This window comes from Nansenia antarctica (assembly GCF_963989245.1).
Source record: "Nansenia antarctica genome assembly, chromosome: 1".
NCBI classification, from domain to species: domain Eukaryota; kingdom Metazoa; phylum Chordata; class Actinopteri; order Argentiniformes; family Microstomatidae; genus Nansenia; species Nansenia antarctica.
In genome coordinates, this window is record NC_137674.1 from 21626492 (window position 1) to 21653655 (window position 27164).

The 27164-nt window shown below is 44.4% G+C and overlaps 1 protein-coding gene across 1 annotated transcript in view; it reads left to right on the top strand.

Annotated features, from left to right (window-relative positions):
- The window catches only part of ccar1 (cell division cycle and apoptosis regulator 1), a 53974-nt gene extending 36246 nt beyond the window's left edge, over positions 1 to 17728 (top strand). Inside the window, exons 15-27 of the mRNA XM_080548752.1 lie at positions 25 to 191; positions 997 to 1207; positions 2262 to 2345; positions 2669 to 2857; positions 4265 to 4456; positions 7840 to 8073; positions 8332 to 8470; positions 9373 to 9461; positions 9592 to 9738; positions 10238 to 10358; positions 13084 to 13269; positions 13890 to 14095; positions 16629 to 17728. Of these exons, the coding sequence (XP_080404878.1) occupies positions 25 to 191; positions 997 to 1207; positions 2262 to 2345; positions 2669 to 2857; positions 4265 to 4456; positions 7840 to 8073; positions 8332 to 8470; positions 9373 to 9461; positions 9592 to 9738; positions 10238 to 10358; positions 13084 to 13269; positions 13890 to 14095; positions 16629 to 16685 (2022 nt within the window). The 3' untranslated portion in view covers positions 16686 to 17728. The remainder of the gene's footprint in view (positions 1 to 24; positions 192 to 996; positions 1208 to 2261; positions 2346 to 2668; positions 2858 to 4264; positions 4457 to 7839; positions 8074 to 8331; positions 8471 to 9372; positions 9462 to 9591; positions 9739 to 10237; positions 10359 to 13083; positions 13270 to 13889; positions 14096 to 16628) is intronic.
- Positions 17729 to 27164: the final 9436 nt, after the last annotated feature.

Consider the following 27164-nt stretch of genomic DNA (forward strand, 5'->3'; position numbering starts at 1 on the left):
TCTCCCTCTCTCTCTCTCTCTCAGTTCCTGGTGGGGATGAGGGGTAAAGATGAGGCCATGGCCATCGGGGGCCACTGGTCCCCGTCTCTGGACGGAGCCGACCCAGAGAAGGACGCCTCTGTCCTCATAAAGACAGCCATACGCTGTTGTAAGGCACTCACAGGCATTGACCTGAGTTTATGCACGCAGTGGTAAGTCCAGTTCCTCTCCTCACCTAATGTTCTCTCTCTCTCAGACCAATGCGTTTCTCAATGATTAGGCCTGTGGTTACTAAAAAACCTCAAATCCAGAATCTGACGTGCTGCATGGTTTGACTACTGACTCCTCCCAGCTGACCCATGGGAATGGAAGCCTTTTTTTGTTTGTTTTTTTATTAATGATTCTGTGATTTTTAATTTGCCTATTTATTTATTTTTGTTTTGCAATTACTATTGTGACGCCGTCTCGCCTCATATTTCTGTGGTTATGAATGAACAAATGCATTGATTCTGTGGCCCGAAGAGCAGTCGCCCGGACCAGAAGAAGCCACTTTACTTTCTGTTTATTTTATTCTTTTCTTTCGACTCTGTTAAATATCTTACATATTTAACTTGCTTTCACTGTGTCCTGTTGATTCTGTCTCTTTTCTCACAACCCCCCCATTCTGTGGGGCACGTAAGCTATCCCACGCAAGCGCAGAATGCTCATCTATGAGTGGCTGATGGTTAATTGGGGGTGGGACCAGGGTTTTTCTTTGATGTTTTTTGTCTGTTAACATTCCCAAAATGGCTGCTGGTACCCCTGACAACCGTTGGAGAGCTGCAGATGGGGTTTCCATGCTAATGATGTGTGCTGTTGGGGGGAGGGTCATTGTAATTACACCAGTCGTTTAGATGTTGAGGGGGCTGTAGTATACACTATGTGGGGGTTTGTGGCTAGCCCTAGCAAGGCTGGCCTTTATAAGGTGTGTCCTGACCAGAATGTTTCTTTCCAATGCGCCTTCTTCCTTTGCGACAGGTATCGTTTTGCAGAGATTCGCTATCACCGCCCTGAGGAGACACACAAGGGGCGGACAGTCCCCGCACATGTGGAGACAGTGGTTTTGTTTCTCCCGGATGTTTGGCATTGTCTTCCTACCCGCTCAGAGTGGGAGGGGCTGTCGCGTGGACTCCGGGAGCAGCTGGCTGAGAAGCTGTCGGCCGAGCGAAAGGAGGCAGATGGAGAACAGGCACTGAACCGCTAATCCTCTCTTCTCATTTCCAATTCTCACAGGAAGGCACAGGAATTACAAAAACAAACAAACCCCAGATTACACATCACACACAGAATACACACCACTCATACACACAGAGATATCATCATAGACAGAATACTAGATCACCAGGTGTCTTCCTTTCACTCCTCTCCTCTTCCTCAACTGGTAACAGGCAGCTTCCAGCTCCTCAAACAAACTCTCAATTGGGTGTAAATATTGGCATTAGATTGTGATCTGGTATTGGTTTCGGAGCCAAAAATAGCCAGCTTTGCATGTGGGATGCAGTATGTACTCAAATTATATGATTTGACTATGCTTGGAACCGATGAGGATTCTAAACAGAAAGCTGGAATCTGCATAGCCAGTTGTTTGAATGTGTGTGTTCTAGATTTTCCCCCTTTTTTAAAATTTATTTAAAATTTATTTTTTTACTTCAGTTCAATATTTGCTGAACTCAAAAAGAAAGCTTCCCTAAAGTTCTGTCTCTCGTCTGTCCCTTTGGAATCTGATTGGACTGTATGTAGAACTTGGTTTTTCCAGGGCAGTTGGTTGGACAGAGGAACAGAAGTCTTTCATCTATAACATAGACCTATAGCTGTTAGGTCTAAACACAACCAAAAGATGAGAGAAAATCCCCAATCTGAAAACTACAATGCTACACTAGGATGCTAGGGAAACCCCATACACACTCAGTTTGGAGACCAGCTTTGAGTTGACCTGATGTACTACACACCCTGTTATTGATTTACCTTTTTGTGTTCCACAGAACTGCATTGATTGGCCGCTGGGGGGGGCATTTCCGTGGGTTTATAAAGAGCTAGAGAGCTTCCCAGTGCACCCTACAGTAGCAGTGGACTTTTACCCAGTCGAGAGCTCACTAGGACCAGACTATGAGAGACAGATGTGACGTTGCTTCTTGCACGGATCAACTTTGTTTTCACAAGTTTCACCCAGGGGAGAAGTTGGTGTGCTGATGGTTTGCTGTCCCTCTTTCTCTCTCTTTCCCTCTGAATATTTATTTTGAAAGGAGGAAGAGGAGAAGGATGAAGATGACCCGAAGGAAGTGACCACCCCTACACACTGGACCAAGCTCGATCCAAAGTCTATGAAGGTAGATTCCAGGTCTTAGACATGTACAGAAACATAAGAGATCTGAGTCCATCAGGGAATATAACTGATGAAGTGAATCAATATTGACAATTAGGGTTGCAAAATTCCCCATGTTTCCATATTGAAACCCATAGGGAAACTTGGGAAATTATCTGAAAGTTTCCCAAACGTATGGGAATTTTGCAACCCTATTGACAATAACACGAAGTACGTGTGTGATCAAGGCCAATAGATAAGTCATTATAATCAAGTCAATGCATTCCTTTATGCGAGCATCTGAGGGCTAGAATGTTGAGGTTGGCATCTCTCCTCTCCCCTCCCCAGGTGAACGACCTGCGTAAGGAGCTGGAGTCTCGTTCTCTGAGCTCTAAGGGGTTAAAGTCACAACTGATCGCCCGGCTGACCAAGCAGCTGAAGGCAGAGGAGCAGGTGGAGGAGGCCAAGGAGCCAGAGAAGCCAGAGAGCCTGGCCCCAGAGGAGGAGGAGCCCCAGCGCGTGGAGGAGGACAGAGAGGTAGAGCCAAGCTCAAACAACTGGACACAGGGGGGCAAGCATGTCAACTTTGTGCAGAATTTGCCGTTTTCACCTCAAAATAGGTCATCCATGTGAATCTTGTAGATCTGCAAAAAACACACGTGTGTGTTTGTGGGGGGGCCGGGGGGTCTACGTCTCCTCCAGGTCACATGATGCGCGAGCTAACATCTTCCTGTCTGCTTAACTCCCCTGCTATCAGTCTACCACCGCTAGTGCTATTGCTATGCATTTAGAACCGTCAGTGCCATCTCCAACCCAAACCCCCCATTGACAAAAATGTTCTCCACTAACCTAATGAGCACCATTAGGCTACTATCATACAAACTTTGTTGATATGACTCCTTTACCGTAAACAAATATTTTACCAATAGGCAAAGACAAAATATTTAGTTACAGAGGCGACTGGCTATAAACCTAGGTTACACAACTCTGGTTTCTGTATGGATATAGGCCACGTTTCGGTGTTAAATGATGTTGCATAACAGACTTCACTCACAAAATAATATTCCAGAATGTGTTAGGCCAGCGGTTCCCAACCTTTTTGGACTCAAGGCCCACTTAAACATCTCTTAAGTATTCGCGGCCCACACACACAGGCATTTTACGCACATGTACATGTTTTGGGGTGTCTCATCATTATTCTCTCATTCTTATTGGATATTACATATGCATCATCATACACTCATCATACATACAGTGCAGTAGGCCTAGTAGTAGCACACTGATGATGCATTTCTTGTAGGCTACCATGATTTTTGAAATGAAAAAAAAAGAATTTTTGGCCCATGATTTGGCGGCCCACTTGCAGTACCCTCGCGGACCACCAGAGGGCCGCGGCCCATAGGTTGGGAATCGCTGTGTTAGGCTATAGGTCTACTGCATCCTCTACACTCCTACAGCTGCATTTGTAGCTAGAAAAGTTATCAGAACGTAGTGCTTATTGATTCATTCAGTCTGGCTTCTTACAGCTTTGCGTTGATTTCTCAAAATATGATGATTATTATAATTATTATAGGCAATAACCCGACTGTAATAGGTGCTCCACTTTGCTATGATATTTTTAATGATGAATCTGCGTCACCTCGAAACAGCAGTCTCTATGGCAGGACACATCTTTCGCCATACTTTAGTTGAAATTGTGCCAATCAGTGTAATTCTATTTGGCAAGACCCACCATTCACCCAATGTTCATCAGACTTGTCCCAGTGGTGTCATCCATCCTTAGTCCCCTTGTCCCTTAGCCTGTGATGTACAGGTGGATGTAATAGTTCACTTAGGACAGAGATGTAAACAATAATGCATTTACAACTAGTGCACTTCTAAACAGCATTCCAGTTTCACAAGTCTGAATTGTGATGTGTCTCTGTCTCTCCGTCTCTCTGTCAGGAGGAGGAAAGGAAGAGGCAGGAGGAGCTGGAGCGCCAGCGCAGAGAGAAACGCTACATCCTTCCTGACGAGCCCACCATCATTGTGCACCCTAACTGGGCGGCCAAGAATGGCAAATTTGACTGCAGCATCATGTCTCTGAGCGTGCTGCTGGACTACAGACTGGAGGACAACAAGGAGCACTCCTTTGAGGTGAGACGACACCAAAGACTTTCTGAATCTAGAAAATGTGTTTACTAGGGCTGCAACAGTTCTGGGTGTTATATAGAACCATATGGTTTATAGAACCATACGGGTCACCTTCCACGGCTCATTACACTAGTGAACCGTGGCTGTTTTCGGTTTATGCTACGTTTCATTCAAAGTCGGAGGTGGAGTTGGTCTGGAAAGCAGTTGTTCATTCCTTACTGCCTAATTGGCTGCCTAATATCCAATCACAGGGAATAGACAACACTGCTAGAAAAAAAATATTTGAACATGGCGAGCGGAGTTCTTCTTCTTCGTCGTATGGGTTGTTGTTTTCCTCTCCACTCCACCAGGCTCGGGGGCCGAGGGGCTACCCTTTTACCACCCAGAGACCTTGTTGAGGGGCTCGGCCCGGTTCGGCTCGCTTCGGCCCAGCTCGGCTGGCAATGGAGAAAGGAAAATAAACCATGATAAGTGAGCCTATCATGGAGCAGATGGTTATTAAGCTCCACGGCCCGGCAGGCGAGACGTGCTGTGGCTCCCATGCGGCGGAGGCCTGCGGGCTAGAATGGGAAGATTGTCCACGGGGGTAGGACGCAGGCATCTTGTCACAATGCGCAAGGCTTAGTTTCTAGGCGAGTCGATGAGGCGGGTGTGGGCACTGCGACACCATACTGGGGCGCAGTATTCACTGGTTGAATAAACGAGGGCTAGGGCTGCCGTGCGCAAGGTCCTTGCGCCGGCGCCCCAGCCCGAGCCAACCAGTCGCCTCATTAACGCCACACGAGCTGTTAGCTTCTTGCGCAGTGACTCGAGGTGCCGGCGAAACGTGAGCGTCCTGTCCAATGTCACGCCGAGATAGACTGGCTCAGCGGAACATGGCAGGGGAGTTCCATCTATGTGTGGTCACCCTGATGACTCAAGACATCGAGGATTGCTTTTCGGCAAAAAAGAAGGCCGGGGCCATCTTAATAAGAAGGCCGGGGCCATCTGACGGCTGCTTACGATACCGTATGGCATCGCGGCCTCACCTGCAAGCTGCTCCGCCTGCTGCCGGACAGGCACATGGTTGGAATGATCATGGAGCTCATCCGTAATCGCAGCTTTACCCTCACCACCGGTTGCAGACAGCTAAGCAGGCTCCGACGCCTCAAGAACGGCGTCCCTCAGGGATCGGTCCTGGCCCCCCTTCTCTATAATATCTACACCTATGACCTGCCCAACACACTCTCGCGGAAGTACGCCTATGCAGACGACCTCGCAGTGGTGTACTCTGCTGGAAATTGTGGAGGGGATTCTGAGCCAGGACATGCAGACACTAGTGGCATATTTCCGGAAATGGAGATTGAAGCTTAGCGAGGCAAAGACGGTGTCGGCTGCCTTCCACCTTAACAACAGGGAGGCTAAACGTGAGCGAGCGGAGTTGAGAGGCAAGTTGGGCAACAGTTTGAGGAAGTCCCAGAGTCCTACAAGTCTGCGGTGTGGGGTCATTTCGCTTTTGCCGTTGAATACAGTGATGAGGGGGGGAAAAAACTGTGAACAGAAACGTTACTGTCTGCAAGCATTGCTTAAAGCGTGTGGTATATGCGCATGGAAACACTTCTAACATGAACCAGCGTATTCGCCGCCGCCACTCAACCATAACGTTGACTGGGAGCAGGAAAGCCAGGCAGGGCAAGTTTATTGTCATATGTATTAATACAATGAAATTCTTCAGCCTCGTCTCTCTCTGTAGTATCGCACACAACAAACATAGTCCACAATACAAACAAAACAACAATACAGTACAAGGTGCTTAGTAAGTGCCAAGTGCAGTGCGCATGGTTCAGCTGTTCAGCAACCTGACTGCCTGTGGGAAGAAACTATTTCTGAGGCAGGTGGTGTGTGAGTTGATACTTCTATAGCCATTTCAGGATGGGAGGAGTGTGAATAGTGCATAGGCAGGGTGGCCTTACAGACCTACAGTACCAGTTCAGAGAAACACAAAAAAATTACCTATGCCAGTGTTTCCCCTAGGTTTGCTGCCTTGGGGGGGTGGCATGGACCGTGGCATGGACCCTGCGACATACCAGTGTCATGTCCAGGGGGTGTACGACTTGTACATCAAGCAGCCTCACGCTACGGAAACAGGAGATAGGCTCCTGCCCTATGGGCCATTAGGCTTGAGAACCATCGGTTCTCAAGGCTACTTACTTATGTGGTCTTGACTACCTGTCCACTTTCTCACCTGGTTCTTGCTGTCTCTCTCTCTCTGCTGTGCCGACACCATCCTGCTCTCTCTCCTTCTCTCCCTCTCTATCCTCCTCTCTCCCTCTTTTGCTGTCAACCAAAAGGCAAACATAACAACCAGAGTATTTCTAATCTAATAAGAGGTATACATTGATCCATATCAATTTATAACATAATTATAATTGAATATTGGATTGCTGTGGGCAATGCAGTCAGATAATGTCATTTTGACTTTACTCTCTCACCTGAAAACTATAACAAACTGACATTTCCAATGCTTCAATCCACTGTCCATGTACTGTAAATATGCCATTATGGTATTACCAAAAAGCCCAATTCTAGCAGAAACTCTCTCGCGTCGTGCGCACACACTTGCGCAAAATCTTGTATTATTCTCCAGCGCTGGCACAGCAAAGCGAAGTGTGGAGATAGGTCTGGTTATGTGAAGTGTGGAGATAGGTCTGGTTATGCGAGACTACTGGCGGACTAACGTTACCAACGAGCCCATGGGCTTGGCACTCGCCAGATTTGGGTTGGGTGCGCTTAAAAAACGCAGATATTTTGGCCTGCTTGTCCGATGTTTGGTGTCTACGTCCGTAATGATTCCTCTTTCTTGGGGAGGCGGGGGGTTCCGTTGGGGGGGCGGTCCGCCACCTGGCAGAGGAACTAACAAATGCAGTGGCTGAGTGAAAGTTGGAGAGGCCAAACATGACGATTCCAGTAACAACAGCAGCACATTTGTTTTCCCCCAGTTTGTATATGGGCTACCAGCTGTTAGCGCTAAAGTGCACTTTTACTTTTGAAAGTGTTTATTTTATGTTTTTTCTTTATATATTTATATATTTGTATACAATATACCAGTCATATTCTGTATGTTAAATGTTAAAGTTCCATACGTGTAAGTAAAATAAAGTAACAGTTTGTAAATAAATAGTAGCATTTTTTCCCTCCGCACAAAACACGTAACTAAACCGAACCAAAACTGTGACCCAAAAACTGAGGTTCATACCAAACCGTGGACCAACTGAACCGTTGCACCCCTAGTGTTTACACTGTGTACATTGTTAATGAATGAACCAGTCAGAATTGAAGTTAGGATTCAGATAGTTCCAACTTGAAGGGTAATTATGATCTTTCTCTGCCTCTCTCTCTCTGTCTAGGTGTCCCTGTTTGCAGAGCTGTTCAACGAGATGCTGCAGAGGGACTTTGGCTACAGGATCTACAAAGCCCTGACCTCCGTTCCTTCCAAGGACGACAAGAAGGAAAAGAAGGAGAAGGCCAAGAAAGAGGCAGAACGGAAGGAGGCTGAAAAGAAGGATGTGAAGAAGGATAAAGAGGAGGAGAACGGAGAGCCGGTGCTGAAGAAGGTGAAAGAGGATGATGAGAAGAAGAGGGTGAGCGTGAAAGTTCTTAACACGTATTGTTTTAGCAAATGATAGAATCCTTTAATCTGTTTTTCTTTTCATTGAGTAATGCCAAAATGCTTTATTTGTTGATTTTGCATGATTCATTATACACATTAATCAAATACTGCAAGTTTTCTCCATGATTCAAAGGAACTGCTGTCAAATGAGAATGTGTTCATATGTTTTAAGTCCTCAATTGCATCTCACTGTATCTAAATGGATATTCCATTGCTTGTTGAAAAACAGGAGGATGACAAAGATAGGGTGCTGAAGAAAGAGGAGTCTCGAGATGAAGAGGAGAACGAAGATGAGAGCAGCAACACCAACGCTGAGGAGTATGACCCGCTAGAGGCTGAAGATGCTGATGAAGACGACGACGATGATGGTACAGCCTCCTATAACCACAGACATCACGTCTCTCTAGATCACGGATTCTATCCTCAGAAAAACAGGAATGATATGTCCTGGTGTCATAAAAAGACCTAAAGGTCTGTGATGAGAAACCATGCCACGCACTGAACATGTGTTGTGTTTTTCAGCAATATCTGAGACGACGATGACTTCGATAGGTGCATCTAGCAGGGCTGCCAACAACTCACTTTTCTGCGCTTTTCGCTTTTTTCACGTCAATTTGGGTGACTTGTGGATCCAAAGAGTTTTTATTGGGGGGGTGACAGACGAATCTCCTTAACTATTCCTACAGTATACTGTATTCCTACAGTCTGAATGGATTGCGCGTCAGGGGTCAGGACTTGCTGTGAACCAGTAACGTTACTCCGTTGCACTCAGTTTGATTTATTTGGACCGTCTTTCTTTGGAAGAAAAGAAAGTTGTCTTCTGAAATGTTTTATGTCACAATTGTTACATCTTTCATGGAATGAGGAAATATTATGTAACATAAAGTATATATAATATTTCAAACACGTAATTTTCAATAATTATGATTTTACATTTTACATGAATACAAGCATGAATAAAAAGCTACATTTAATACATTTTTGCAAAGGTACAGAAATTGGCAAAATAAGTAGCCAACAACATTGACCTAATGGTTTTGTGAGAGAAGCTTCTTCAAAGCAAACAATTGATATAACCGCTTTTTATAATACTAGCCCCCGCCGTACCGCCCCTCCCGTCCACAAGGACTTGGGGTAGTTCTCTCTTTTTTCACCATAGTTGTGTTTGCATCCCTGATCTAGAAAATTCCTCTGTGACTTGATATCTCCTGTGTGATTTCACTAGTGCAAATGTGTCCTCCCTCTCTCCCCCCTTTCCTCTCTCCTTCAGATAAAGATGATGAGGACTCTAACGGCAGGGACAGGAGAGATGAGCGGAGAGATGACCGCAAGTCCAAAGAGAGTTCCTCTAAAGACAAGGTGAGTCCTGTTACACACGTACGCACACACACACTCTTTCTCATGCATATTGTCTTCCAGTGCAGTCAATTGAATGAAGTGCGTATTTGTATGTGTACTTAGTTTTTGGTGTGTGTATATGTGTTCCCAGGAGAAGGAGAAGAAGCTGATGGTGACATATAATAAAGAGCTACTGATGGCCTTCGTCTACTTTGACCAAAGCCACTGTGGCTACCTGCTGGAGAAAGACCTGGAGGAGGTCATGTACACACTGGGCTTGCACCTGTCCCGCGCTCAGGTACACACACACACACACACACACACACACACACACACACACACACACGGCCTACAACTGGCTAATAATAATAATACTTAATTGTATTTATATAGCGCTTTTCAGGGGCTCAAAGACGCTGACAATATGGGTAAAACAGAAAACACAGAAACAACAAGCAGCAGACAACATGAGCACATAGAACACTGAGTTAACGAACAGGCACAGGGAACAATTAACACAGCAATGTCCAGGGGGGGTGGCAGGGTTAGGGGAGATGGTTATGGGTAGGGAAGGTTGTATGGATGGGAGAACAGGTAGGTTTTGAGGTGGGATTTAAAAGTGGAGAGTGAGGGTGAATCTCTGAGTGGTTGAGGGAGAGAGTTCCAGAGGCGGGGTGCAGCTCGTGAAAAAGGCATGGTCTCCAAAGCCTTTGAGTTTTGAGGGCTAGTACTTAGGTTAACACACCACACTCACACACTCTTCCTTCTTTGCCCTTTTATGAATGATTTAACTCCAGGTGAAGAAGTTGTTGAACAAGCCGGTGGTGAGAGAGTCGTGCTTCTACCGCAAGCTAACGGACAAAGGCAAGGACGAGCCGGCTCCCTCCTCCAGCGACGCCCAGCCAGACAACCTGCTAGGTGAGAGAGCCAGAGTACCAGACAACCTGCTAGGTGAGAGAGCCAGAGGAGCACCAGACTCATGTAGGAGCACTGGCGGACTCGGGGGGGGGGGGGGGGGGGGGGTTCTCTACACAGTTGAAAAACACCTCGCTTAAGTGCCCTTTTGAGGGGCGAAAATGAGAGGACTATTGGCTGCCCTTCCAATGGTCTAAACTTGACCATGTGCACTGTTGGGGTCCCATGTTGTGCAGTATGTGCCCTTTTTTTCTTTTCGCCCCTGCCCTTCAAACAGCCTGAGTCCGCCACTGTGTAGGAGTGAGCTGTCGGTCAACATGCTCAGAAACATCTGCTCCTAAATGAACTATGTGGATCTGAGTCATCACCACACCACCCTGTGTCTCTCTCTCTCTGTCTCTCTCTCTCTCTCTCTCTCTCTCTCTCTCTCTCTCTCTCTCTCTCTCTCTCTGTCTCTTTCACGCTCTCTCTCTCTCTGTCTCTCTCTGTCTCTGTCTCTATCTCTGTCTCTGTCTCTCTCTCTGTCTCTCTCTCTCTCTCTCTCTCTCTCTGTCTCTCTCTCTCTGTCTCTCTCTCTGTCTCTCTCTCTCTGTCTCTCTCTCTCAGTCTCTTTCAATTCAATTTTCAATTTTAAACGGCTTTATTGGCATGGGAAACATACATTTACATTGCCAAAGCGTGTGAAGATAAAAATAAAAATAAATCTTTATTTTTTTAAAGAATGTAATGTACAATTATTCTAGAATAAATAAATGATTAAATGATTTAAATTCTTATGGTGGTTTTCTATCACAGCAGCTAACAAATCTTGCTGCTGTGTTTGCACATTGCTGTACCTCACCCAGCAGCGACATTGGTCAAGTCCTCAAAGTCTCCCTGGGTGTTGGTGATCAGTTGGAAGTACGTGTCCCTGATGTCCTTGTACAGCTGGCAGGTAGTTTAAAAATGCAGCTCTGTTTCCACCTGGTTTAGTGTGCAAGTGGGTGCACAGTCTGTCTGGTCTGGGGAGCCATGTCTGCCTGTGGTGGCCTTACCCTAACCCTAACCCACATAGTCAAGGATTTCCTTAGTTTTGGGTCTGTCACAGTACTCAGGTATACACGCCACTGTGTATTCTCTGTTTAGGGCCAAATAGCATTCCAATTTGCTCTGGTTTTTGGTTGATTCTTGCCAATGTGTCAGGTAATTTTCTTTTTGTTTTCTTATAATTTGGTTTAGTCTAATAGGTTAGCGTTAGTCTAATTTAATGTTTCTTTTGATGGCGTAAAAAGCCCTCCTTGCCTTGTCTCAGGTCGTTCACAGCTTTGTTGAAGCTGCCTGTGGTGCTGATGTTTAGGCCGAGGTAGGTATACTTTTTTTGTATGTTCTTGGGCAATTGTATCTAGGAAGAATTTGAATTTGTGGTGCTGGAGGCTGGATCTTTTTTGGAAAATCATAATTTGTCTTAGTGAGATTCACTGTCAAGGCCCAGGTCTGGGAGAATTGGTATAGAAGGTCAAGGTATTGTTGTAGCCCTTCTTTGGTTGGGGACAGCAGCACCAGGTCATCAGCAAACAGTAGACATTTGACTTCTGTGTCTACTAGGGGGATGCCAGGTGCTGCAGACTGCTCTAATGTTTTTGCCAAATTGTTGATGTAGATGAAGAGGGTTGGACTCAAGCTGCATCCCTGTCTAACGCCCCAGCTTTGGGAAAAGAAGTCTGTGTGGTTTTTGCCAATCTTAACAGCACACTTGTGGTTAGTGTACATTGACTTTATGATGTCGTAGGTTTTTCCTCCAACACCATTTTCCAACAGTGTGAATAGCAGACCCTTGTGCCAAATTGAATCGAAGGCTTTTTTGAAATCCACGAAACAGGACGTTTTGAAAATAGTTTGTTTTTGTTTATTTGGTTCTCAATTAGGGTGCTGAGGGTGAATATATTGTCTTTTGTACGATACTTTGGTAAAAAGCCAATTTGGGATTTGCTTAGGACATTGTTTACAGTGAGGTAATGTAGGAGTCTGTGGTTGATGATCATACAGAGGATTTTCCCACGGTCACAGATCCCACGGTAGTTATTTGGATCAGATTTATCTCCACTTTTGTGGAGCGGCGAAACACTGCTCTAGATGTAGCAGGGTGTTCTCTGGATGCAGCAGGTCGTCTAGATGATGGTCTGTGTGAGGTGATGGTCTGATGAGGTGAGACAGTTTCTCCTGTAGGATGTGTTCGGTCTGCGGTCTAGTGCGACGTCCTTCAAGGTCTTTGCAAAAATGTGGACTGTTGCCTTGAAGATGTGCACTTGGTCATATAGACTGTACTCGTCCAGGGTGGAGTGGGCCGCCAAGTATACATTTTGCTTCATTGCCCACTCTCTGGATATTTCAGTGTTTATGTTTTTGATGAAGGCTGTGAGGGAATGTGGAGGAGGCCTTGGTTATCACTCCCTTGATGGACTTGGCCACCTCTTCTTCCTGCTTCCTCAGGTCGTGTGTGCCAGTGTGAATGATGATGTGGCTGGGGGACCCCAGGTGCTCCTCTGTCAGCACCTCCATTGCATGACTGGTATTCTGACACTTTAGTTTTAGAACTCTGTGATTTGGGAAGAGTTTTTGCTCTTCCACATATCTCTCGTTTGAGTCTATGAGGAGTATAATTTATACTAGCAACCTCTCTCTCTCTCTGTCTCTCTCTCTCTCTCTCTCTCTCTCTCTCTCTCTCTCTCTCTGTCTCTCTCATGTCCAGGTAACCGAGCCCTGCTGTCGCTCCTTAAGTGTGGTGGTGAGTCAGTGGAGGCCAGTGAGTCAGGCAGCCTGATCGTTTATAACGGAGCGATGGTGGACGTGGGCAGCATGATGCAGAAGCTGGACAAGAGTGAGAAGGCCCGGGAGGAGATCGAACAGAAACTCATGATGCAAGACTCCAAAATGGGTATGGGAATGTGGAATCAAGTGGAGAAGTTGAATATATGGTTGTAGAGAACTGCAGGCTACACTGTCAGTAGTCTGAGTCTGGCTTACCTGGCTTTTTTTTTTAAAGTTTAAATGTCCTACACATAACACCCTACATACACCACCCCACACTCTACGTTTACAAAATTCCAACATCCCTTTCTAAAATAATTAACTTTGGGGTGTTCTGATAGTGTTGCCAATACTACTCTCAATAGAAACAATTATCTTTATTGAATAGAAATAGACCTTGAGAATGTCTCCTCATCACAGGTCTGTATGCATGTTTAATTCACATTGACCTAATGGTTTTGTGAGAGGAGCTTCTTCAGAGCAAACGATTGGGGGGGGGGGAAGATTATGACGATGACTATTATGACGGTGGGAGGACACATTTGCACTAGTGAAATCACACAGGAGATACCAAGTCACAGAGGAATTTTCTAGATCAGGGATGCAAACACAACTATGGTGAAAAAAGAGAGAACTACCCAAAGTCGTTGCAGAGGGGATGGGCGGTTCGGCGGGGGCTAGTGTTATAAAAAGCGGTTATGACTTAATTCAATCGTTGCTAAACTGTATATTGATGTTATCTTCCAGATGAGGATGCTAAGAAGATGATCCAGCTGGAGGTGGCTAACAGAACCCTGTGTAAGGAGCTGGAGGAGGTGAAGGGCACCCTGGGCCAGACTGAAGACACCCTGAAGACCACAGAGGAGCAGAAGGCTTGCTACCACAACCAGCTCAGCAAAACAGTCACCAGCCTCACGGCTGCCATGAAGGAACTGCAGGGAGTCCTCACTAAGGTTGGAATGATGTTTGGGTTGAGAATGATAATGCTCTTCGTTTATATTGCCGTTTCTCACCAACTCAAAGCTGTTGCAGTGGGACTGTGCTTTTAACTGTCACAGATGTAGTGAGCAGCTGTGGTCAGACCTCCTCTGAGGGCCAGAGTTTATGCTGGCTTTTGTCAGCTTTTGTGTGTCAGTTGCTCATATTAATTGTTAACAATAGAACAGCTGTGCCTTTTTTACCTACTAAAAGAGCCGCCTCGGGGGTCGCAATGCTCAAGCTGCTATTTACACACAACGACCACTAGTTGGCCGCTTGTAAATTAAACTGCTTCCTACACACAGTGGTGCAAACTTGTCACCTTTCAGCGAAATTCGCCATTTTTACCTCAAAATAGGTGACCCACGTGAATCATGTAGATGGGTCATTCTACAGAAACGGTGGCGTTCCTGTCTCACCTTTGCAGTGATCAAAATACTTTAAATAAACGTAATGATGTAATATATATTTTAGATAAATACATTGTTCTTATCATAATAACATATATTTGAGTCAGCAATTCTTGTTTTTTTATCATTTATATAAAATACCAAGTGCAAGCAATTTGCTTGTCACTCTGACCATGTATTGAAGTTTAGTACCATATTTTTAGCAAAAAAAATAAAAGATTCTCCTACTTTAAATGTCATCAAGTAAACACAAATGTCACATTTATGGAATGGAAAACCTAAAAAGCTGAAATACCAACTAAATATTATAAATAATATAACGGTAAGAGTGGTCACGCCATTTCATGTCATTGGTGTTACTGCCTCACAAAACTTTTATTTTGAAAGAAATGAAATAACTAGAAGTACTTCTTGGTTCAAGAGGTCATTGGAGGACGTGTGATCGACATATGCACATGGTCAGTCTGCTGTCTCTTCATTTGTTATACATTTTATGATTTATGTGTTAAATTCTACACAAGGCTTTTAAATATGTCACTGGTGTTACTCATTTCATACGGAGGGGAAAAAAATAAAAATATATTGATTCAATTTGATATTTCGTGACGTTAGAATTATAAGGTTCAATCTCAATTTGTCAAAATTGAGTTTTTTACATAATCTGATCCATTCGGTGATAACCAAACCACCTAAAAGGTTCACCGAGGACGACGATGTAAGTGACGATGGACTGATTTCTTCTTCTGAACCAGGGTATGTAGGTTAGTTCTAGTGAATTGACATTACATTAGCTTGTAAACTGCAGTTTGTATTGCAAATAAACCCAGATAGACTTGGTAATAGTCAGAGCCCTCGGGGAGTTAAAGCGAAGTCTTGTTTTGAAATATAATCACTCCAGACTTTAGATGTCGTATTTGTTTTTCCCCGTTTTGCGTAATTTCAGCCATTCATCTTCTTAGTTGTTATAACATCACAACATTCTGATAGAACATCAACATGCTAGAAACACATAACTACACATAATTAGATGAACATACAGCCCCAAACACGGAAGTATTAGCAAAAGTATCCCTTACCAGTAGCCTATGGCAAACAAGAATAGTGAATCCAATCCACAAATTATAAGTATTTAGTGATCGTTAAACAGTTGTTTATTATATCGAGTGGATACTTTACAACTTCAAGTTTCGTGTTATGAAAAAAACGAGTGCTAGTGGTTTAGCTGCGTTCTAGGCTGCGTTCGTAAATTCGCTCTGGAAATCTGATCAGCAGTCATGGAATGACTTTGAGCCCAGTGTGCCCTCCGGCGCTCTCAGAGCGAATTTACGAACGCAGCCCTAGACTGGCTCGCGTACTTTACTGCCCTTTACCTCGCTTCTACCCTGCTGCTATGCTGCTTCTATAACATCAGGATCAGACGCAGGGTGAGACCTTCAAAATAACTTGGAATCGATTTATTTTATTTTTTTAAAAGGCGGGCGGGCAGGAGGGCGTGCGCACGATCCACCTGTGAGAAGTGTGTGTGTGTCATATATCTCAGTATGTAGGCTATGCAAATAAGCTTGAACCTTGACACTTTTGAGTGTAAGTGTAAGGGTGTGAGTTGATTCTGTTATTTATGCTATTATATCTAGTATTGTGTTGAGAAGCAATGGAAATGAATCAAGAAATTGAAAGAGTAGGCTAACTAAGTTCTAAGAACAGATCACCCAGCATTGCTAATGAAAAGAATCAATGAATGTACGGTAATCGAACGAATCAACAATACCAATACTTGCTCAGTAGGTCTTAAATGATCTTAAAAGTGGTCTTGTTTTCGGGCCCAAAAAAAAGTGTCACCTTTTTGGACCATGACCAGTTTGCACCCCTGTACACAGAAAAACTGCAAATATCTTTATATTAGCTTATCCTGATTTTGAAAATGTAAGGATACTGGGAGGTAGAACGCACATATCTAGGAAAAGTCATAAAAGGACGGTCCTGAAATTTGATCGAGTGCAAAAATATAACACTTTTTTTCAGAAATGTCTGATTAATTGTTAGTGTGTTAATTGTTTATTTTTTTCTGGGATGTTGATGAGTTTGTGCTTCCCTGCAGGAGTCGCCTTCTGAAGCCGGAGACCAAACATCCCAGACGAACGGTTCAGATGAATGAAATCCATCGACAGGGAATGAGATGCGATATGAATTTTCTTACAGATCTGTAAATAATGCACTAAAGAGTTAGAATTTGACTCATTGTTCTTTTTCCCATGGCCATGACTTGATTCTCATTCATTAATTGGTTATAATGTTTTCATGTGACCACATCATTTCCATCTGAAAATAATACATATATTCCATTTGTTTTCCAGTTGTATTACCTAGTTATTGTGATGCATTCTTGTCGTGAAACTATGGTAATTGAAGTTTGATGTTTAAAGAATTTCTTGTTCAAAGTTGTGCTAATGTAATTTGCTTTTAAATCGTTCATTTGCATATGGTATAAGTTTAGTTTTTGCATTTTTGTAGCTTAAATTGCAAATCATTTTTAAATTGTTCTGCATTACTTTGCCCAATCATTATTACCCAAATAGAACCAGCTTTATGCCAGTATATTTGAGATGTACTTATCAGAGTTCTAATTAGCAATTAGCAATATTGGTTTTATTTATATTCAAAATAATTCATAAAAAGTCTATTTAAAAGGATAACAATATAATTTTGGAGATGGTTATGAACTGGCCGCCGCCCCCCGTCTCCCAGTAACACTGACATGGCTGTACAATAAACACATGGTTCATTTAGTAGTTCTGTTCTCCTGTATTTGACTGACCTGAAGCCACTGAGGCTGTTATGCATGGACTTCAGCTCAGTAGAGTTGCGATCATAGCTGCTGAGTCATGTTCTTTCTAAGCAGGGAAAGTTTTACTATTTTGCTGTTTTTAGTTTGTTTATTTAAAAGGTAAGTAAATACATAGCCAAACAATGAGCTGAATGTCTCCAACACCAAATGAACTGGAACCCTCCGTTTTCTTCTGAAGAAGCTTTTCTAGTCTAGGGTCACAGAATACACTTGAATTCTATTTATGGATTCTGCACATTCTGATTCTAAAGATTGTTGTGGGGTTGTTCTATAACTGTCTTAAGTAGCTCTGATTATCCAACCCGTATGGTGTGTATCCTACTAGGAAGGGTGAACTGGGCACTTTGGAGAAAAGCCAAACTTGAGCCCAAATGCCAAGCCAACAACAAGTACATATTATTTTTCTAATGAAATATACTCTATTGTCCTGCACAGAATAAGAATGATTCCTTTGCACTCCAGCATGTGTCTCTTTGCCTTTTTTGTCCAATGCCTTATTGGTGAACTTTGAACTTCTGTGTCTGTCTTTGCCGTGTGTGTGCATGTGTGCGTGTGTGTTTGTGTGTTGTCGAAGCTGATGTATTTCAGGTGTATTGGTCTGGACAGTTGAGCACATAGAGTTTTAACCAGCAGGAGGCAGCAGTAGCATGCACTATCTACAGTGGGTTCGGAAAGTATTCAGACCCCCTTACATTTTTCACTCTTTGTCATATTGCAGCCATTTGCTAAAATCAATTAATTAACATTTTTTCCTCGTTCATGCACACACAGCACCCAATATTGTCAGAAAAACACGGACTTGTAGACATTTTTGCAGATTTATTACAAAATAAACAATGAAATATCACATGGCCATAAGTATTCAGACCCTTTGCTGTGACACTTGTATATTTAACTCAGGTGCTGTCCAATTCTTCTGATCATCCTTGAGATGGGCCTACACCTTCATTGGAGTCCAGCTGTGCTTAATTATATTGATTGGACTTGATTGGGAAAAGCACACAACTGTCAATATAAGATCTTACAGCTCACAGTGTAAAGTCAGAGCAAATGAGAATCATGAGGTCGAAGGAACTGACTGAAGAGCTGAGAGACAGAATTGTGGCAAGGCACAGAGTGAAAGATTTAAGGGGGTCTGAATACTTTCCGAACCCACTGTATATCTCACAGTTCACACAATTCTACCTTCTAAAGGTTATAAAACCTTCAGGTTCATTTATACGGGACTGCCTGAAGGCACAGCTTTACACTGGGCGTCATCCTGCAGACTGTAGTGTAGACTGTAGATGTCATTCTTTAGCCACTTGGTTGGGGTGCGTCTTCCTCTGGTTCATGTGTTTGTCGCTAGCCTTTGCCTCTTCCGCAGCAGGCCCCCCCCACCACACTACTCTCCTTGTTCACACACTCACATACAAAGACAGGGAAGCTATTGCGGACTTCATAGGAAGGGAGGTCTTCTTCCTCCACATTCCATATAGTAGAGCGGCTTAGCACAATAATTGTGCACTTTTTGAAGAAAGCATGACATTTCTACCTTAGTTAGTACATACCATAAGGTTTATTTTCAGATGTGGAGGGAAGTCAGATTTGACCCCAGAGGCCCGGGAGAGGTCAAATTCAAGATGGCCGCCAGTCCACCGTGTCTAATGTTAAGACACACTTAATTTTGGAACCAAACAGAGTAGAAAAACACTTTAGGTGTCCTTTCCAACTAAGTTAGGGATGCCCATTCATTTGGTGATACTTGAGATTGCCAGAATTCAAGAAAATGCAATTATGTCAAAGTCAAGGTCAAATTACATTGAAATTACATGAAACTTTGCTTCCATTTTGACACTATTGTTATGGTTAGTGTTTAGGAGTAGTACACACTATGCAGACATAGGCAGGCAAAGTATGCAAAAAGGTGCTTAATTTCCAAAACAAAATTGTACACAGAACTCAAAGTACACACAACTAACAAACTAACGACAAACCGACGAAAGACAAGGGAAGACATGAGGGGATATAAGGGAAGACATGAGGGGATATAAGGGAGGACATGAGGGGATATAAGGGAGGACACAAGGGGATATAAGGGAGGACACAAGGGGCTATAAGGGAGGACATGAGGGGATATAAGGGAGAACACAACGGGATATAAGGGAGGACATGAGGGGATATAAGGGAGGACACGAGGGGATATAAGGGAGGACACGAGGGGATATAAGGGAGGACACGAGGGGATATAAGGGAGGACACAAGGGGATATAAGGGAGGACACGAGGGGATATAAGGGAGGACATGAGGGGATATAAGGGAGGACATGAGGGGATATAAGGGAGAACACAAAGGGATATAAGGGAGGACATGAGGGGATATAAGGGAGGACACGAGGGGATATAAGGGAGGACACAAGGGGATATAAGGGAGGACACGAGGGGATATAAGGGAGGACATGAGGGGATATAAGGGAGGACATGAGGGGATATAAGGGAGAACACAAAGGGATATAAGGGAAGACATGAGGGGATATAAGGGAGGACACAATGGGATATAAGGGAGGACACAAGGGGATATGAGGGAGGACACGAGGGGATATAAGGGAGGACATGAGGGGATATAAGGGAGGACATGAGGGGATATAAGGGAGAACACAAAGGGATATAAGGGAGGACATGAGGGGATATAAGGGAGGACACAATGGGATATAAGGGAGGACATGAGGGGATATATGGGAGAACACAAGGGGATATAAGGGAGGACACAAGGGGATATAAGGGAGGACATGAGGGGATATAAGGGAGGACGTGAGGGGATATAAGGGAGGACATGTGGGGATATAAGGGAGGACATGAGGGGATATAAGGGAGGACATGAGGGGATATAAGGGAGGACACAATGGGATATAAGGGAGGACATGAGGGGATATATGGGAGGACACAAGGGGATATAAGGGAGGACATGAGGGGATATAAGGGAGGACACGAGGGGATATAAAGACAAGGGAAGACATAAGGGGATATAAGGGAAGACATGAGGGGAACAAAAGCACAGATCAGTGCACTTAAGTGCAACTTTGGCACACTTGCACCATCCAGTGCACCCTGTCTCACAGCGACAGCGGATTAATTCATGGCACGATTTTGATGCTTCAGGGAGAGTGGTCCAGAGCGGCTGCCACCCAGTTCTTTCAGACCCATTCCCAGTCAGGTGGCTCTGGCATCTCTGGATCCAGGACCAGTACCTGGTTCCAACAGTTGGCCTGGTAGCAAGTGCGCTTGAAGTGCTCTTTGAGGGCTGCCTGGGTTGGAGGAATGTTCTCTAAAGTTCTGGACTTCTGTGTGAAGAGCTGTTTCCTGGCATCATTCACCTCCGTGCTCTCACTGGTTCGGTCATCAGCACCACAAATCGTTCTAGCAGTAACTTTGATTCTTCACTGACCTCACTTGGCATGCACAGGAGTTCATGGAAAGCATCATTGACCTCTGGGAAAGACTTCCAAGTCTCCCAGGCAGTCTTCTTTCCTCGGCCAGCGAATGCAGAGACAGTGTCACACCCAGTGAAATCGTGAAAGACTGTTAGAGTCTGGCACTGTGTAGGATTCATTGTGGCAACCATTTGGTGAACAGCTATGTACCGTAAGCTTGACCCGTCACCAAAGGCAACCCACAGCTCATCAGGAGCTATTTTGCTGAATGAAGCCACAGCCAGTACCACCACATCAGTATCAACGGTACGTATGGTCACCTTCTTACAACCTTTCTGCACAGCATCTGCCACATGCAGAAGTAGACGAGTGTCGCACTCGTCTAGCAAACATGGGGCAAGGCAGGCCAAGCATGACTCAGCAGGAGAGCAGAAGACTCCAGTTCCATCTGTTGCATACAGTTCCTTGCCCTGTGCTAGAGGTAGATGAACAGCTTTGCGTGACAGGAAAGCAAACAACTCAGTTTTGTTCTCATTGCATCGAAGGAAGTCCATCCAGTTCTTAGGCATCACAGTAGGAGGAGCCACCCTTTTCCTGCTGCCCTTTCCCCTCTTCTGTCTGGACGAGGCTTTCAGGCTGGCAGGTAGGTATACATCCCAGACAAGGTTGACTTGGGTGTTTTTCTGAAGTTGAGCAGAGATGTATGGTGCAAACACTGTTTCTCCATACTCTTGAAATGTTCTTGATGTGCTAGGATTTAGCATTTGAACCACAGCTGCACCATCGAGAATTACTGCATCAGCCACAGGCACAATATTGTCTTCGAGCAGATCTGACTCCAGGCAGCGAAGTAGATCTGCTTTAACCCCAAAGTTTTCCTCCAGTTGACAGAGCTGGTGGGGCTGCCTGGTTTTCATGGGAGAAGAAATGTTGGATGTCTCCATCTCGTGTTTGACAGGAGATGTACAGCCTTGAAAAGAGACCACAGTCACTCTTCAGTACTGCAAGTTGTCCCTTGTCTTTTGACCTTATCTTGACAGGTGGCCTACTGAACAGTGGCAACTTGTTCTTTGGAAGTGTTTGCGTGACAGGTGTTGTCCAATCAAAAATGTATTTACTACAACATTTCGGTACTATGACTCTTATTCTGAAACTTGCTTTGAAACCAGTAATAAAAAGACTAATAACAGACCTACACTAGTTTATCTAGCAGAATTATTTTGATCAGCGCTGCCATAGCTAGCTAGCAAACTCATTCCCGGCTATAATCAAATTCAATGTCTTTGCATGTTACAGTTAGGAACTAAGGCTTTACTCAAGTGTACTAATATTGTCTGTTCATAGTAAGTCAGTTTACTTGTTATATTTACCTGCTGATATTTAGTCAGAAGTGCTCTCTGTCTCGTGCATACTGCACTATCACGGAGTGTACTGACTTCTACTCTACTGGCGTTAGCTACTGGTGCCCTAGAGGGCCATCTGATAATAACGCTGTGCTTAGCAGGAATAAATAAAATAACCACACATCCCAGTAAATAATAACTAATAACTGAATAATGCAGGGCAATAAAAAAGTATTTTTTTCATAAATACAGAGTTCATAAATAAAAGAGAAAAACTAATTTTCATAGACCTTGAACTAAATGCATTTTCATAGACCTTGAACTAAATGCATTTTCTTGAATTCTGGCAATCTCAAAAGTATCACCAAATGAATAGGCATCCTTAACTTAGTTGGAAAGGACACCTAAAGTGTTTTTCTACTCTGTTTGGTTCCAAAATTAAGTGTGTTTGAACATTAGACACAAGGCCTGGCGGCCATCTTGAATTTGACCTCTCCCGGGCCTCTGGGGTCAAATCTGACTTCCCTCCACATCTGAAAATAAACCTTATGGTATGTACTAACTATGGTAGAAATGTCATGCTTTCTTCAAAAAGTGCACAATTCCTCATAATATGAGTGCTTAGCCGCTGTACTAATCCGCTTGTTAAGTCTGACGTCAAAAGTGACGTTTAGCCATTTCCGAGTCCAAACCAGAAATTCCCCGCACCAGAGTACCTGTGAACTACAGCGGTAGAATGACAGTTTAATCGTTTTTTAGACTCGGATCTATTCATACAACAAGGGACACAGCACTTTCCCGTTTTCCATTGTCAGGGTATTTGAGCCTCGGAAAAGCGCTATATAAATATAATTTATTATTATTATTATTTCGGCATTTCGAAGACAGCGCCTCAGCCAACGTTGGACCCGGAAACACGTCACGACTTAACAAGCGGATTGGAGAACTCTGAATATACTGGGATACTGAATGTCTAACACTGTACAGTCACTGTTGGTTCATGGCGTATTCCCTGAGATCTGTCTATGTTTTCTAAAACAGACATTTGCTACAGATCAGGGATCAGATGTTGTAGTCAGAGGTCAGCCCACTGGGCAGCTGGAGTGACATTTCTAAACGTAGCGTTGTTCTGCTGTGTGCTCCTCCAGGGGCAGACACCTATGCTCAGACATCTGTCCAGGGTGTTTGGGGATTCTACCACTCCAGTGTTTAGTCAGGTGTGTCGCCTGGCTAGGAACCCCGGGGCTGGTGGGCTTGGCAGGACGATACGAGAGCGCCAGGCTGGTCGCAGCATAAACACTTTTTCAAACCACTGCGTTGTTCAATGTGAACTGATATGTACTGATATAGTACTGATATGCCAACGTCTTAGCAGCTCACATGGATAGTCTGCTTCTAGGGAGCAGAGCAGGGTAGCGTAGGAGGGACCTCACTGTTGCAGGAGGTTCCTGTTGACCCACAACTGAGTGGTTCTGTAAATGGTAAATGGACTGCACTTATGTATATAGCGCCTTTATCCAAAGCGCTTTACAACGGCCTCTCTACCTAGCTACCATGCAAGACCACTCACTGGGAGCAATTTGGGGTTCAGTGTCTTGCCCAAGGACACTTCGACATGAGGCCAGCCGGGGTTCGAACCGCTGATCTGCCAACCTTGCGACCATTAGATGGTGGCTCTACCTACTGCACCACAGCCGCCCCCCAGTTTCTGTCTTGGTTTTGCTTGGTGGGTCGCAAGAAAATAATTCAATAAAAAGCTGGGAAATTCCGATTTAACAGGAAACGTAATTTCTTAGGAGTCAAACATTGACTATCCTCAATTAGCCATACATCATGAGACTATCAGGACATGTGTTCATATTTCCTAATCTGTATATATGGGACACAAACCCCATTCTTCTCTAGGGGTGTGTGTGTGTGTGTGTGTGTGTGTGTGTGTGTGTGTGTGTGTGTGTGTGTGTGTGTGTGTGTGTGTGTGTGTGTGTCTGTGTCTGTGTGTGTGTGTGTGTCTGTGTCTGTGTGTGTGTGTGTGTGTGTGTGTCTGTGTCTGTGTCTATGTGTGTGTCTGTGTGTCTATGTGTCTGTGTGTGTGTCTGTGTGTCTATGTGTCTGTGTGTGTGTCTGTGTGTCTATGTGTCTGTGTGTGTCTCTGTGTGTCTGTGTCTATGTGTCTGTGTGTGTGTGTGTCTCTGTGTGTGTGTCTGTGTGTCTATGTGTCTGTGTGTCTGTGTGTGTGTGTCTATGTGTCTGTTTGTGTCTGTGTGTGTCTGTGTGTCTCTGTGTCTGTGTGTCTGTGTGTGAGTGTCTATGTGTCTGTGTGTGTGTCTGTGTGTCTCTGTGTCTCTGTGTCTGTGTGTCTGGGCATGCCTGTATGTGTTTTGAAATCAGACCCTGCCACGGAGAGCAGAAAATGTAACCCCACTCCGGCTCCAACAGAGGGCCTTTGTGGCTCCCCCATCCCCTCCTCTCACCCTTTCCTCTCACCCTCTCTGGATCAAAGGCCTGGCGGAAGATTTGCACATACACGGCTAGGCAAGGCTTTGGATAATCAGTCCATTCCAATGCAACGTTGATGGTTTTAAAGGTGTGGAGTCGGTTTGCGTTTATAAAGAGTTTGTTTGGTAAAGTTGACTGATCATGTTGCAGTTTTGCTCTGAGGTTTTGCGGGGGTATAGAGGTTAAGAAACATGTGTGGTTGTGGTCTGATGTAACACTGGTCTCATTGATGGTTTAAGATGGTCAGAAAAAGATTGATTGCAGTCGTGCCGTTCAAATGAATGGGCGGAAGAGTAGATTTCTCTCTTCTTTATGTTTGTGTGTGTGTGTCTTTTGATGCGTATGTGTGAGACTTCTCACTTTGAAGGTGTTGACCTCCTGGTCATTACTCTCCCCTTTGTCCTCTCAGTGGAGCTGTCTGGGTCCTTTCAGCTGTATGGGGGCTGATGTGGGACTTGTGATGTGGGACAATCCACGAACAGCGAGACCATTCTCTCCTTATTCTCTTCTTGACTGTCTGCATCAACACCTCCCCCATTTCAAACCTCTCCATCCTCTCATGAATATGATGGAATAGTGCACATACACACACACACACACACACACACACACACACACTGACTGATCTCTTTCTCATACTGTATACCATTCTCTGTGTGTGTCTGTGTCAAAGTTTCAGTGTTATAATCATCGTAACAAAAGTATTTTGTTGGTCTGACTGACGTCAGCGTTTTTATTCACTGTTCACGGATTCATGTTGTTGTTGTATGGTGTCATGACATAGACAGAGGTTAGAACCCACACAACTGTTGACTGAACCGTTATTAGAGTATGGGACAGTTTGTCTTTGGTGTGGAGCTGGAATCTGAGGGACAATGCAACGTTTTTAAGATGTAGTTTCATTAAGGACATTTGTCTGGTCTTTTATCAGCCTGTAGTTTCATTAAGGACATTTGTCTGGTCTTTTATCAGCCTGTAGTTTCATTAAGGACATTTGTCTTGTCTTTTATCAGCCTGTAGTTTTAGTAACATGATTGCCAGCCTGCATATTTGATTAAGTGCTTGATTGAGAGACAACATTACAGCAGTTGCATTTAATAAGTGAATAGCCCAGGTTTGTGTATGTTTCATAGGGAAGAAGGAAATGCACAGAACAGGATGTGCTGCGTTCCGTTATGTCCCCCCCCCCTCGCTCTCTCATTCTCTCTCTCTCTCTCTCTCTCTCTCTCTCTCTCTCTCTCTCTCTCTCTCTCTCTCTCTCTCTCTCTCTCTCTCTCCTTCATTTCTATTGAGTTTCACCAGAGGACTCCTGTCCACCAAAGTCAAACAAACAGGCCAACCGCCCACTTACGTGCTGTTTGATACTTTAGGTAATTGATACATGAGGGGTTCCATTGACTGGGCCTCCTTGGCCTCTCCCTGTCTTGTGAACACCCCGGGCCCCTGCTGGAAGAGAAGGACCCTTATGTTCCCCCCTCCACCACAGAGCTGCTCCAGTGCTCCAGGACCCCAGCCTCTGCAGGATTTGGGCAAAGTGGTGTGGTTGTTGAGGAAATGATCCTCTCTCCTGGCCTTTCCCTGGGAATACTGGGTTACAGTGTGAGAAAGATTTCACAGTTGTTTTTGACAACATGCCTGTGGGGCGTATCTCTGGTGGGAATGCAGGAAGGCCACACCCCTGCCCCGTCTGGACAACCCTCCCTGAAGGTGAAACACCAGACCTGCTTCGCTAGTCTGGAACTATCACTAACCATTATACTGTAAGTAAGAGTTCTAGGGCCGGTTTCACAGACAAGGCTTAAGCCTAATCCTAGACTAAAAAACATCTTCAATGGAGATTTTACATTGAAAGTGTGATTTAGTCCAGGACTAGGCTTAAGCCTTGTCTCTGAAACTGGCCCTAGCTAGAGTTCTAGACTATATCCTAGACATACATAGGCTAGGGTGTTACAGGCCTTAAAACTCCTTCAGTGCAAAAACACCAAACACACCAAGTAAAACTGCACGAAAATCAGTCATATCACATTAACGTAATAGCGTGTTTCAGATTTCACTGACAATATGCACATAAGGCATACATTCATCTAGGCCTGGTATTTACACTGGAGGGCAGAGACACATTTGATTTTGATCAAGCTGGAAGCTGCAGGGAGGCGTGTCAGTCAACCAGATAATCATACAGCAGAGCCAGGGGTTGCCAGTACCAGCCTGCAATTTGAAAAAACAAACATCTCCATTGTGAAATTACATAGATGGCTTTGTCATGCTGCATGCAAACAGGGGTCAACATCTACTAACCAACTATGAGAACAAATGCAGGAAAACACAGAGCTGCTCTGGCAGCGGCAGATCTCAGTGGTTCTCCATGAGGGTCTGAGAGCCAGCGGGGTTAGGGTTAGTTGTGTTGTTGTGGCTGCTGACCATACACACCATTTTTTGCACATTTTAGATATTTTATAGAATCCATCACAGTATAGGCATTACAAAAAGAATATCACCTAGCTGGCATTTTCTCTCTTCCTCTTCTCCTCTGCCCTCTGC